The sequence below is a fragment of the Synchiropus splendidus genome, chromosome 17, assembly GCF_027744825.2.
Source record: "Synchiropus splendidus isolate RoL2022-P1 chromosome 17, RoL_Sspl_1.0, whole genome shotgun sequence".
Classification (NCBI taxonomy): domain Eukaryota; kingdom Metazoa; phylum Chordata; class Actinopteri; order Syngnathiformes; family Callionymidae; genus Synchiropus; species Synchiropus splendidus.
This window is the reverse complement of record NC_071350.1, coordinates 13,665,758-13,679,935: the sequence shown is the minus strand read 5'-3', so window position 1 is coordinate 13,679,935 and position 14,178 is coordinate 13,665,758. Positions and strand designations below refer to the sequence as shown.

The 14,178-nt window shown below is 46.8% G+C and overlaps 1 protein-coding gene across 2 annotated transcripts in view; it reads left to right on the top strand.

Moving 5' to 3' along the window:
- doc2b (double C2-like domains, beta) overlaps positions 1-14,178 on the top strand; it is a 56,076-nt gene that overhangs the window by 35,455 nt on the left and 6,443 nt on the right. The window contains exons 4-7 of one of the 2 annotated variants that reach the window (XM_053848105.1): positions 2,158-2,181; positions 8,820-8,894; positions 11,420-11,529; positions 12,603-12,729. In XM_053848105.1, the coding sequence (XP_053704080.1) occupies positions 2,158-2,181; positions 8,820-8,894; positions 11,420-11,529; positions 12,603-12,729 (336 nt within the window). The remainder of the gene's footprint in view (positions 1-2,157; positions 2,182-8,819; positions 8,895-11,419; positions 11,530-12,602; positions 12,730-14,178) is intronic. The other variant, XM_053848106.1, reaches the window with a different exon arrangement.

Here is a 14,178-nt window from a genome sequence, read left to right as displayed (position 1 = left end):
CACCTTCACACTGTGCACACCAAATGCCTTCAGATTGTAGCTGGATTTGTTGCACAGCTGCTGAACGTGACATAGATTAACATCAGAACTGATCCAGGTCCAGATTCAGGAAGTATTTGACAAGTAGCCGAGCGGCTGAATTAGCCAGTTTTTGTCTTCCTGCTCCGACTGTTGGAGATAAGTGGAAGAGATGCAGCTGATTAGACTGACTGAAAGCGTGACCCTGGATCCAGGACCGACCGTGAGCAGGGCTGTGTTGCGGCAGACGTCTTTAGCAGCTTTAAATTCGTAAGCTGATGTTTCCTCCACCAAATCTTGACAAGTTTTCGACTCTGGTTATTATCAGCAGACCTTCCCTGCCTTGCCGCCGTCACTCAATAGCCGCTCTGATCGTGAAGATTCTCTGCTGCGTAGAAACACTCTCTCTGCTTATCTGAGAATCAGCGCCGCAGTCGAATGATGAAGCAGGACTTGTTCTCTCAGTCGCCTCCAACACGACCCGCGGCGGCTCCGGCTCCTCTTTCTCTCGCAGATTACCTTTTCATAAACACGCTGGTGTGTGTTTCTCATCCTTGTTTGCATCCTCGGCGCCACATTCTTCCCCACCCCGATGAAGCATCGGCTGAAATGAAGGTCCTTTTTTATTGTCGTGCCTCTGCGTATTGACGAAACGCCTGCGAGGATGAAGAGCGAAGAAGTGACGCTCTCTGGAAAAGAAAATCAATCGCACTTCATATTTTACCAGCTAATGGTGGCGCTGTCAGAGTGACGAGCAGCGCAGATAAACAACGTCATCTTGAGTTTTCACAGCGAGCCGCGCCCGCCTCTGACAGCTGCTGGCCTCGAACAGACACGTGAGAGCGCCCGGGTCAGGAGAACACTGTCGTTGTTGTTTCATCTTCTGCTGTGAGATGCTGTCCAACATATATCTGCCGCACTTGTCGCTCAAGTTTTTCCCGGGAAAGGTCACCTAGGTGGCTTCTTACTTCAGCGGGGTTTATGTGCCCAGTTATGACTGAAGGAAGCTTGTACCAAAGGAAGTCTCGGGAACCATGGTTGTCCTGATCATTGCTGTATTGCTGGTTTCCAGCCGCCAGAGCAACTTCCTTCCACCTCTCCCTGCTGGGGGGCGAGTCTCGTGTTATGCATGGCAGATTGGATAGGTAGTGCTGTCAGCTGTTATCTACTGTGGTAGTGTATTAAAAGCACAAAAACGTTTGCATCTGGATCCCTCTGATTCTTTTGAAGCGCTATCAGCCTAGAGGTGCTGCAATGGAGTCGTGAATTCCTGCAACTGCTACGATCAGTTTTCCCTCTCTGGACACGTCACTGTAAAATCTGGACTCCGAATCTCAACTTTTGACGCAGCTCGTCGCCACAAACGTGTCGCATCCTAAGCTCCAGTTTTGTAGTGCAACGTAGCAAGTGAGGCCACGTACTTGTTGCCAGTGTATGGAGGAATGTAGTCAGACAAAGAACGTGTCTTCTGAAGTCTTTCTTCAGGTCCCAAAACCAGAACTGCACCCCTGACAGTCTCATATTCATCTTCCCATCAACATCCCGCCCATCCAACCGACGAACAAACGGGGCCTCTGGTAGTTTTTCTCTGGTCAGAATTTCAAGGTTTTGAATTACATTTCTCCCAAAGCACCAGGGCTCTCTCAGGCAAGCATTAATAAAGCATGAGGCAGGAGTGCCTCTCTGATACTGGGTCTGACACGGAGCAGGGCTCCTGACAAAATGGCTTTTTACTTTTCCAGACTTCATAAACTCCAGAAAATGAGGGTGGGGTTCAAATCCCTCCACGCTGATAAGTGCTCTCAGGCGAAGACCGTGATGGGCTTTTAATCACTGACACGTTGGCGCCGCAGCCAGCAACAGGAAGGTTTTCCTCGCGCTGCCGTCGCTTCACATCCAAGTGTAAGAATAGCAAGTGTAAAATGACTGAATCAACACACGGCTAGCATCAAGCATGAGCTTAATTACATTTCCTGTCTGGGTTTGTTGACGCAGGAAGCAACCGTGAGTGAGTCTGTGTGTCGCTGCATGTTAATTTAATTTCCTCAACTTTATTTTCATTATTTTCTTCTCTCTCCTGCTCCTTGGCTCTTTTGCACGCTGTCGTCTCTGTGCTTTTGTGTTTGCCGGATTAAACAGCTTCCTGTCCCCCGATACAAGAAGGTAAGAGGAGGTAGCCATAGGTTCCAATCCCAGAGAGTGTGTTTCCCACGCCTACCTACGCTCCTCCAGAACCCTGTGAATCAGTTCTGTCGCCCACCGAACCTCTTGATCCCCTTTGTTTGACTGTCCTTCTTGTTGTGTGATTTTGTCTGTGCGTGATAAACATCTGCTCCGGGAGGGTTTCAGGTTAAATCCTGGGGAACTACTACGGCAAAGCCGGGAATGAAACCTCCCACTTGTGTCAAAATGACTTCTTGACAGTGGAAAGAAATCACAAGTCTGTGCCTCTTTGTGTGTGTGTGTAAAAAGTACTTGACAACAGGTTAACTACAACTAAAATAGAAATACTATATACATTAAAAGTTATATGTAAAAGAATATATATATATATATGTATATATATGAAAACAATGATAATAATTTCTGATCTATATTTAGATTTGTGGTGATGTCATCAACACACAAACTTCCGCTGTGTATATAAAAACTTCTGAAATCAATGAAAAGAAAAATATTTACGGAAGACAGGAGTTGGGACAGGTGGGAGCCGTAAAAAAAAATATAAAAATGTAAACATTAAAAAATATAATAATAAGAATAATAATAATTCTTCTTCATTCACTCTTCATTTTTTTTTTTTTTTTTTCAAAAATTGTCTATTTTTGTCATTTGGATCTGATAAAAGAAAAACTCAGTGAGGATCTAACAAAAGAACTTGCATTGCAGGATTCTCAAAAATAATCTCAATAATTCCCGAAAATGTCCATCGTCCTTTGAGTTTTGTTGCTAACAGATACACTAACTGATTTGTCAACAACAGCACCGAACGATGAAAGAGTTGATCAAAAATAAAAGCTCAGAGTCACAAGAATCGGATCTCATCAGAACCTTTGTCTAAGAGCCATAGAGATAAAGAGCTTGTCGGTCGCGGTTTATTCAAGACGATATTCCTGGACGTGCATGTCTGCTCAGACCTCCGGGGCACAGTTGACGTAACAAGCCGGTGCTTCTTCCTCACTCTGACTCCAGCGTCCTCTGTTCGTTTGGCTTCTGTCAAGTCAACTCTCTTCTGTGTGGAAGGGAGGAAACCGGAGTCATTTAAGAGCTGACAGACAGATGTGCCTGATGTTTTGTCACCTCCGCGGATGAGTCTGCGTTCAGATCAGTCCTTTTCCCGTGGAAACATGCACGAGCTCATTTTGCCGACGCAGAACTGGCGCTGATTGTTGCTAGGTGACAGAAATGATCTCGCACTCGCGCGGCGTGTTGATGGACAGAGTCACATTATGACACGAAATTGGATGTTTGGCACTTAGCCAGCGTTCTGAGGGACGTCGTTGCCCCTTCCCCGCTGCCGACATCCTCAGTAGTCTGTGGAATCCATGCGACCGCGGTGAGGAAAGTTAATCCTGCTGAGACCAGAACCCTGCACGTGATCCCCTTTCAGTCGTGTGACCTTTCTTTCCCTCCTTAAATTGAAGGTTTCCACTTTAGTCGGAGCGATTTTCTTCTTGAGACATGACTGGTGTTTTTGGGGACAAGGCTCTTCCTGTTATTTTTAGATCGCCGCAGTTCTTCAACGTCCGGATCCTGGGTTTGTGATCAGAGCCACATTGGACACATTAAACCAACAGCTGACTCACTACATCTGTAAATTTCACAATGTCGGACTCTGAGGTGGATCAGGACTCAAACCAAGCCGCTCCTCCAGCCTCCAACATGTCCTCCACTCCAGTCCCTGAAGGATCAGCCTTGTCGTTTTTTACACCCAGCGTCAATATCATGTTCCAGCGCGACCTCTTGACCCCTTCAGCCCGCCCCTCCTGCTGCCGTCATGGTATCGACTGAGGCCACAATGGCTGCTGATGAATGAGAGGCATCACCTCAGGTAGCCTTGACCAGCGCCGCCCCCACCTCAGTGCTCTGCCACCTCTACACCAATTCAGTGGGTCAGATAGAATCGATGTCCCACCAGTGACTGTTGGTATAGGAGATGAATCTGGATTGAGACAGAACTTCTTGTCTGATCTCCAACATGAAGACGTCCACAAGAGTGAGCGTCTCTTTAAGGTGCCATCACTCCTATGACAGCAGACAGTGTTCTGTAGTGAGAAGAGCCGATGTTAAGGGAGAGTACTACGGCCAACACACAGATCTAACTCAAGAGACCAGTTCAGTGTGTGACCCAGTCGAGAGAACATTCCTGGACTGGACCCTCCCATCTCTTGCTGGTCTTCCCTGGCCAGATGGACTCTTCCTTTTGAAAAGAAATACATTAAAATAATAAACTAAAATCACTTCCTCTTTCATTCCTGAAAAATATTGCAAAAATATAGACAATTTCTCAAAATATTTTATGTAATATGGATGGAAAAATATTAGTGGTGGGACATTTAATTTAATTTAATTTAACTTTTTAATTCAAAATTTGTAACAGTTTGCTCTCCAGACAACGTGGAACCTTTGTAAGTGCAGGAGTTCCTGGTCCACTGATCACACTGATGCACATGACACGTGGCAGCTAGGATGAGAACAACAACAACAAACATGGAGGAATCATCCCTGAACAAAAGCAAACAAAAGCATCTGTTTGCTTTCGTTCAGGGATGTTTTTCACTACTCAATGGCCAGGGTTTCCACTACTCTGAATGGACTTGAAATTCATATAAAATTGAAACTCTTATACAAATATTTTCAAGACATTAAAAGAGCTTTAGTTTTAATAAGGCGATATAAAAACTTGAATATACCCACCATCCTGATTTATTGTGCTATTGTCAAACTGATGCAAATATTTTGTTGTTTAAGTTGTTTAACTGTATGTATGGGTCCATCATGCATGAAAGAAGAGAGAATGTGTGGATGAACTTGTTGAAATGTTTCAGAGTGTCGTCTGGGTCCGAGCCTCTGCGACAACAAGCACCGCCAGCTGATTGCGGCGGAGACAACAATAGCGTGAGATGAGGAGAGCAAACACCGGCGCCGTCGGTCCGGAGGAACATGTGGCGTCACCACTCGGCTGATGGCGCGATCCGACCGTGAATAGTCGCTTGATCATAATTAGTGAGGTCTGTGGGAGAAATGACCACCGCGGCAGACAGATGGGAAACACGCGTCCTCGCCCCTCGCTCGCTCGCACACACACACACACACACTCCTGTGAATAACAGCCTGTAAGTGCTGTGAAATGAGGTTGAGCTCTTTTTGTTTGCAGATTAATCAGTTTCCTTGTCGTCGCTGGCAGGAAGCGGAGCGTTTGAGAGCGGACGGTGGTGTTGAGTCAGCGGCGAGTTGAACTCCAGCTCAAATTGATTACAGTGTGTCGCTCGGTGTTTGTATTTATGGAGGTGGGCGAACGTGCTCCTGCACCACTCAGGAGAATCTCACTGAGGAGTTAGTCACGTCGCTGCTGGGCCTCTCCGATGTCTGTGTGAATTCATTATTGTTGAAGTTTTGGCAAGTATTTCTGCTCGTCCTTGTGTAGCAGGTTCACTCACACCAGGCTTGTGTTGAACCTCTTTGCCTCCATCTAGCGGTTGTTGTGTGAAATAGATCTGGTTTATGAAAGTGCAAGTGTTGGCTCTGCAATATCGTTTTTGTGATATTATTTCAGTCAGTGTTAGGGACATGCACAGACATTTTGGTGGTCGAAGAAAGGGGTACAAGTCAAGTTTTTTTTTGTTACAAATGTTCCCTGTCTATATCTATTTTATCTGGTCATGTGACCATCTGCGTGAGGAGGAGGTTCTGCTGGAGGAAAAGGGGCACTTTTCTCGTGCAGAGAGAAAGGTTCAACACCACCTCAGCCAACATGTCGCTGTCACATTTGCACATGCAATCTTAATAAATCGAACACAATCTGCAGGCTGCCACATTCCAGCTTCCAAATCAGTGAAGCCCGCGAGGGTCCTCGTAAATTCTCAGGTCCTCAGTCCGAGGTGAGAAGGAAGCGACTTTTCTGACTCCTGCTTTCTATCTAAATCACTTCAGCAGTTTCTCTTCTGCCTCCGTCGCTTTGCATCCTGATCCAAGCCGGCAGGCGGACGAGCAGCAGAATGGGGAGCCAGATTGGTGGGGGTGGGGGGGTGCGGAGGGAGGGGGCAGGGTCACGGCGGTGCTCAGATTGAGGTTGTAAAGTGACTGTTGAGGGAGAATTACCTGATCTTCATGAGACGCTGCAGCATCCTTCAGCCCGCGGCGTGTTTTCCTGCTAACCCACCGTTCCTATAACTCTCAATAAAACTCAAATCCCCGGAGGATCCGTCCCGCAGACACCAGGGGGGCGGGCGGCGCCCCCAACATTTCACAGGGAGCCAGACGCAGGAATAATAAGCAGCGGCAGTTTGTGCGTCGCCAAACAGAGATCAGAAATAATTATCATTGTTTTCAGAGTTCATTTATCTGTGAGACTGTAAATATGATGAATCTAAACTATGAATAGCTGATTATTTATTTACACAATTATAAAAAAAATGATTCAGATACTATAATTTTTAATTATTCAATTATTCAAATCAATTAGAACCAGCTCATTGTTTTGTCTTCATTTAAATTGTTTTATTTATTTATGTCGGATTTATGTGTTTTTTCCATGAAGCCACAAAAGAGTTTTGTTTTTAATGTGCTGTTTTAAGGTTTTGCTTTTTTTTTTGTCACATACTCATATGGTGACTTTGCGTGGAAGTCAATTGGAAATGTTTGTGTTTATGTTATATCTCTTCAAAGTTCACAAAATGGCTGTCTGGTTCAAAACAGGCTGCTCTACATAGTAAAGTTGACAAGCTTTTCCTTTAATAATTCAGAATTCTATTTGAGGATTATTCTCCTTACTATATTTATTTCTTTTAAAACTAGGAAGCATGCTATAATACAAGTAACATCCGACTTACGTCCACCCGTACTTATCACCACAGCCAGCAGATGTTTTTTTTTTTTTTTTTTATTCAATGTCTGGCACCGCAGCACGTAGCAGCCCAGCACAGTACGGTCATAAGTCGGATGTTACTTGTACATATGATTCATATTATCTAATAAACATGGATTGCATTTTGTATTTAGTTAAGAAATAAACAGTTGAATTTACCAATAATGGATTCATGTCAAACAATGTATCCAATGAGACCTTTTGGAGTTGAATGTGGAAATGTCAGTCATTGTGATATAAGGTTTGTGAAAGATCTTTCACTCTGCTAACTTCAGTAAGATGTAGACTCACAGGTCTTCGGGTGGCGACCCAGGAAACTAGCGTGACAGATGTATTAATATATTCCTGTGAGCTGTCAGCTGCTCCTCAACCGCCGGCTAAATTTAAACATCCAAAATAAGATGAAGTGAAATCACCGTCTTCACTGAGAAGGTGAAGCCATGTGGCGTTCTCCTTGGCTGGCAGGGAAGTCCACATGGCTGACGGTTGTCTTCACTCAGGAAAAGTTGTGGATCATCTGATGTGGAGTCGCGCTGGTGCCAAAACTTGTAAAAACCACAAGTTCAATTACGGCGCCGTGTTTGTCTGCTTCCTCTCCACGCTGCATGTGCGATGTAAACATGGCAGTGTGTTCAGACCACCAGCAAATGCGTGTGTGTGTGCCGACGGGATCAGAGGCAGCCGTCGAGTCATTTCGAGTCACAGTTGAGTGTCATTCCTGCTGCCAGTAATTCCTGCTGAGTGCTTCGCTCTTGTGTGAGCGCTGATAATTGTGGCGGCGCCGACGTCACGCTCGCTTTGTTTCCCTCGCCGGTCCATTAGAGGAAGTTCCCCGTACATTGGAACACACTTTTATTGTTTGCCCTGTAACAAATTGAATATGCGTGTTTGTTGGCTTAAAAGGCTGCCGCTCCGTTTTTTACCTTCAGAAAGTGCAATATCGGTGGGAGGTGGCGGGAGAAGACTCACTCAGCTCTCTTCTTCTGCATCCTTCTGTGTGACACTGATGTCTGGACTGAGGAGACGTCTTGGTTTTGTTGTAGATATTACATGTTGTAAGTGTTCTCAAATCTGCTCCCACCTCAGATGGTTGCTATGACAACTCATTCCAAGGTACACTTTTCTAGACCGTGAAGTTCTAGACCACACAAAGGTTCTGTCTGCCCCTCACCTCACACCCAATGCGCTGGTCTCAAGTCCATCACAGACCACACATGCTCTCACACCCCCAGAAAATGTACGGTCACCACTGAACCTCTACATGACTGTGGGAGGAAATCTGAGTCTCATCTACTGAGGACAGAGGAGGTCAAACCAGGCTTCATCGTCTTCACCCAATCAAGTTCAAGTGAAACTGGCACAGCAACTTTGAATAATAACTGCGTCTTCACCTCGCCTGCTGAAGTTCTCACCTCCACTTGTAGACGAGGATTTAAACAATGGGAGGGAAGCACGATTAAAGCAGTGTAGAGGAGTGTGAGAGTGGGAGTGTTTCTGTGCATTTAGAGGTAAAGAGAAGTGGAGGTGAACAGAAGGAAGGTGGGATGGTGAAGAGGACACGCACACTAAAAGTATATGTCCTGTAAGGAGGGGTCCTCCGTTGTCTGATAGTGTTTCTCAGCTTCAGGAGTGAGACTCGACGACGGTTGAGTCCGCTCAAGCTCACCAGATGTTTTCCACATCATCACACTTTCTTCTTCTTGTTGCTCTGCAGGGGCTCAAGCCGATGGACCACAACGGGCTCTCGGACCCGTACGTCAAGTTGCACCTTCTGCCCGGGGCCAGCAAGGTACGTCCTCCTTCCACATCACATAAAACAGCTTCTGGAAGTTCAGAGTCCTGTTCATCTGGGTCATTCCTCCAGTGTGCTTCCCTGGGTGTCCTCCTCCTCCAGAGAGAGACCAGACACTCTGCAGAGATTTGGTCTCTACTAGTCAGGTGACCTCAGGTGAGAGTGATGAACTCCTGTGGTCGTCCTCTTTACCGCTGACCCCTGCTGGACATCGGTTCATCTCAGGACTGAGACCGGTGGACGGTTTATGGAAATGTCACAGACGCTCTGAGCGCCACCGCCGCGGCGGCTACGGCCTCATTAGCATGGTTAGCTCTGTCTGAGAGGCTCATTAGCGCCACTAAAGAGGTCATAAGTTCTGGCGGCGTCTAATCACCAGTGAAGTTTCACGCTCGGCGTCGCAGCCTCATTTCCTCTGAGCACAATCACACAGTCAAACAGCCGCAATTACTGCAGATCAGACTGTTGATTACTGACAGACAGCAAATATCAGCCGGAGGAGGAGGACGACACTTGACAATCAGCGCTGGAATATCAACACTGGCCGTGTTGACTCAGGAGAGGAGGAGGGTTACCGGGGTTAACCCGTCGACATAGATCCAGTCCGGTCACTCAGCGACTCCAGTCCACGTTTGTGTGTCAACACAGCTGTGAATTCTAACAAGTAACAAGGTTGTAGCCTGGAACCTTCCGTTTCGGACAGTCCTTCTCAAATAGTGGGGCACGGAGTCATGTGACCTCGGGGAACGTATTCTTTTGCCGTACTAGAATAAAGTGTACAAGCCAACCTCTGTCCTCGACCACAATCCGTTCCAGAAGGCGGTTCGAGAAACGATTTGTTCGCAATCTGAATGGATTTTTCCCATTACAATAAATGGAAAAAGCAATAATGCGTTCCAAGCCTTAAAATAGTCTTTTGTAGGAGTGATTGTAGAGCGTCTGCTGCAGGTGCGCTGTGCCTCTATGTGTGTGGCCGCTGCATGTGGGAGGGGTTGCCGAGTGAGTGACGTCTCTCCAGAAGTGAAGAGGTGCCCGGTGCGTGTCCAGCTCTGAATGTGCGCTTCTGTTTTTTCAATGCCAATGTAAGCTGTCCTTGTTCCAGCCCCATACATCCTCTCCACCTTCTCCTCTACCACAGCTTCCTCTCACAGCAAATCTCTGTATCACCAGCAAACATCATTGTCCACCTGTCTTCTGTCAGCCTGTCCGTCACCATAGCATGCTGCACACTTCGCCTGCCTGCTGGAAAAGAGAGAAAACCATGCGTCCGTTGATGATTTGTTTTAGAGTTTGTGCCTCACTAACATGAACAGAAACACAGTGTTGTGGGAACATTGAGTGACTTCACGTGAAGCTGGGAAAAAGATGCAGAGTGAAAACTGTTTGAGCCTGTTCTCCGACATCAAGTTGATCAGAAATAATAAACACACATGTTGCAGACGGAAACACAAACACGTGAATTGACGAGTTGCTCTAGTGTCTGGGGGTTCCCTGTAGCGACGGGGGATTTGGAGGCCTGTGATTGGTCAGTGATTGAGGATGAAAAGTAATTGAAGGTTGTTTACGTTTGTAGGCGAATTGTGTGTGTGTGAGCGCACATGCTCCTCTGTTGATGCCGAGATAAACAATGGGCCGTGGAGCTGTCAGACTGGTAAATAATTCCAGCAGCTAATAGCGTGGACCCGACTGAACCCAGCGTCGCACGGCACCGCTGGGCTGTGGATACTGAGCTGAGGGGCATTGATGTCTGGACCTTATGCTCTTGCCCAGTCCGTATTGATCCAAGACTTGGCTCCTTCACGACCCAAAACTCACCTGAGGTTTGTGTCATGACCGGCCTGAAGGGAATGCCCGAAACTTGAGCCGTCTTGGCTTGTGGTAGTTTTCGCGTACTCCGGCTCACGGCTCTCGCCGGCGGAGCGTTGGAAACCGGATTTGACTCGCGGCGGCGCAACAACAATTAAGCAAAATGTAAAATCTTCTGGTCGACACCACTGACATTTGTGGAGACGGCAGAATCAGCTCTCGCTCCACAAAAGACTGACAACTTTTGTTCGCCTCGTCTGCACAACAAAAGGCGTTCGTCTCACTTTTGTTCTGCCTGGAAGTGAGCGACAGCTCTCGTGTCATGCCACATTTCTTCTGTGAGTTGGAGGATCAGCACCTCCAAATCTCATCGCCTCAGCTGTGATCTTGGCTCAGGATCTAAAGTCGCCTCGGTGTGTGGAGGTGTTGTCCAGTGGTCAAGCTGCACTCTGGCTAGAGAATCACCCGCAAAGTCAACGTCATGAGCATTGAATCAATTCCATTGAATTTGTGTTCGAGTGGTGTTTTGTCATGTGTGGTTGTGTTGACAGGTCCGTGCCTGCGTTGCTTAACTCAGGGTTTGTGTTTCTAAAATGGCTTTGTTGCTAGCTTTAGCAGTTGTTTTGTCCTGACAGTGCTTAGTTGTGTTGTTCAGTTTAATGTGTTGAGTTTGTGTGTAGTTGTGTAACCGTGTCCAATCTGCCTTTGTGTTCTAGGCCAACAAACTTCGTACCAAGACGCTGCACAACACCCTCAACCCCGTCTGGAGCGAGACCCTGACCTACTACGGCATCACAGACGAGGACATGGTCCGCAAAACTCTCAGGTAGGAGGCCTCACCTGTCTCACTGCCGGGGGCGTGTCTGCTGAGACAAGCCAATCACAGCGGCCCGTCATGAGCTTTGTTGCTAATAGGAAATGCTGGAACACAAGTACAGACGTTATTGCTCAGTTTTGTCTTCATGTTTTCCTTGTTGTCGTTCACCTTGTCAATTGTGAGTTGCTGTGGAGCGTCTTTGATGTACTGTTGTAGTTTTGTTCCACAAAGCTTATTTATGATTTATGTGTGAGTATTTTTTGTCATGTTCAGGGAATTGTTTAGTTGTGGTGTGGTGTTGGCTTTCTGTGGCAAAGTTGTGCGACAGGATTCCACATGTGAGTGGGAGGTGTGTTGTTGTCCAGTTCATTGATCACATGATGTCCGAGGTCATGAGGGTCGTTCACTCATCGGGATGTTCCGGCCGCTGAATTCCTCGACAGACACCGCGTCGAGGTCAGCTGCTCACCCCCCCTCCTCCTCCTCCTCTTCCTCCTCCACACTCCCCCCTGGACAAACACACACACCCGTGGATGAGATGTTCTCAGAGCATCAGGCTGCACGAGAGCGACGGCTCCTCGTTTCCACTTCATTTCTCGGAGTAAATTGAAATGTGAGTTGAGCACCACCTGTCCCCGCCGTCGCCAGCAGACACACTCAGCTGGCCGTCCTCACAAACACAACGCTGCATGCCGTCACCGCCGCAGAGTCCACAGCAACGCCGGTCCAGAGGGAGTCCAGTAATTGACTTCCATTATGAGTGTGTGTGTGTGTGTGTGATTGTGAGTTTCAAAGGTCTTGATTTTTTTAAATTACAATTCTGTCTTTTCCACCTCCTCCTGCTGCTCTTCCTCTCCACCCTTCATTTCTACCTGTTGATCTGTCCCTCCTTTTTTCTTTCCTCATCTCTCTGTCCTGTCCTCCTACTCTTCTGCTTCCCTGAATGTTCCTCACTCTGTCTTCTCTTCCTTTCCTCTCCTCCATGTTTCTTCCTGTCCTCCATTGCTCCTCCTTCTCATCCTACCCACGGCTTCATTCCTTCCTCTCCATATGCATCTTCTCCCCCCACCCTCCTCCTTCAGGATCTCAGTGTGTGATGAAGACAAGTTCCGTCACAACGAGTTCATCGGTGAAACTCGGATCCCTCTCAAGAAGCTGAAGCCCAACCAGACCAAGAACTTTAACAACTGTCTGGAGAAGCAGCTGCCGGTGAGTCAGAGGAGCTGAGAGGGAAGGGGTCCAGGTTCTCCATCATCTTCCTTTGACAGACGCCTCGTTTCAACTAGACAGGACAGCAGTGACACCTGCTGGACAGTACAGGAAACCAGTTCTCATCGCTGGGCTCTGCAACCAGTGTTTCCTGCTGTTCACTCCCAAGACAATTATTTGTGAAGTTTGTCTTTTGGTGTAGCACAAGTCTCCTCATCAGAAGGTTGAGGGTTTGAATACCATCCAACCTCAGTCAAGGCGCTTCATGCTTCATCGTGAGGTGTAAAGCAGCTTCATGTTTTGACGTGAGCAGCAATCTCCAGAAGGTTATTGTGGAGGTCCAGTGAGGTGGAAACCTCAGGGTGTTTTAAACAGGTTTGTGTTTCAAGAGTCTGCTTCTGCGAAGGGAAGCGAGGCGAGCGGCGTTATCCGAGTCAACCTCTGTGACACAAATCTGATTATCTGAGGCGACGACACCAACACCTGACGCCCGCTGGTTCTCTCCTGACACCAGATTAGATGGTTTCACTCACACAGGAGCGCGTGAGAGTTCTGCGGCTGTCGCTTCACACCCGTTCCTCAAACGCTCTTTGGGTTCTTTATCTGCCATGATCTGCATTTATATTCCAGTTTGTCACTCACGATCAGCCTTTGAACAAACACAGCAGCATGTTGTGCGCGGCTTGTGCGCTCTGTCTGTTTCCTCTGTGCACTCCGCTTTCCTCCCATCCTTGGATTTTTCTCCCACCATTTTGATTTTATTGTGAAATTATTTATTCATTCTTGTACTCCATTAAATATTCATATAATATATCTAATTATTTTATCACATTTTCTTTGCAATAATATGGATATTTTTATTATTATTCATTTTGTGTTTTTTTGAAAATTCCATATTCCTGTGTCAGTGATCCAGTTTAATTCTGTAGCGTCAGTAACATTTTCTCATATGATTTTTACTGCGGTACAAAAATAAAAAAGGAAATCCAAGGGTGACAAACAATACAATAGAAAATGATTTTTTTTAAAAAGAAAGATTGTCGAAGCTCCTCAGCCTCTTTCTGATGATGCCACCAACTCTTTCTCTCCCTCTCCCTCCCTCCACTGCTTCCGTCAAACCCCCCGCCGCTCTGAAGAAAACAAAAAAGGCTCTCCACTGCGGACGTGGCAGTTTCCTCCTTCTGGGACTCAAAAAAAAATGTAATTTAGTGATTGTGAGAATTGACGTTTCCAGAAAGTGGAAATGTGGTTTTAATAACAGGCACACAGATTACGAGGAAATCCCATCATGCCGGAGATTAGGCGGCAAATTGCTGCCGCACGTTCTGTCGACTGTCACTTAAGTTTCATCTTCTGCCGCGACTCCGACTGTTTCCCTGAGCAGTTCTTCGGAAGCCATGAAGCAGTTTGTGATCAGAGAAATCCCTCAAACAACAGATTACGATCTCA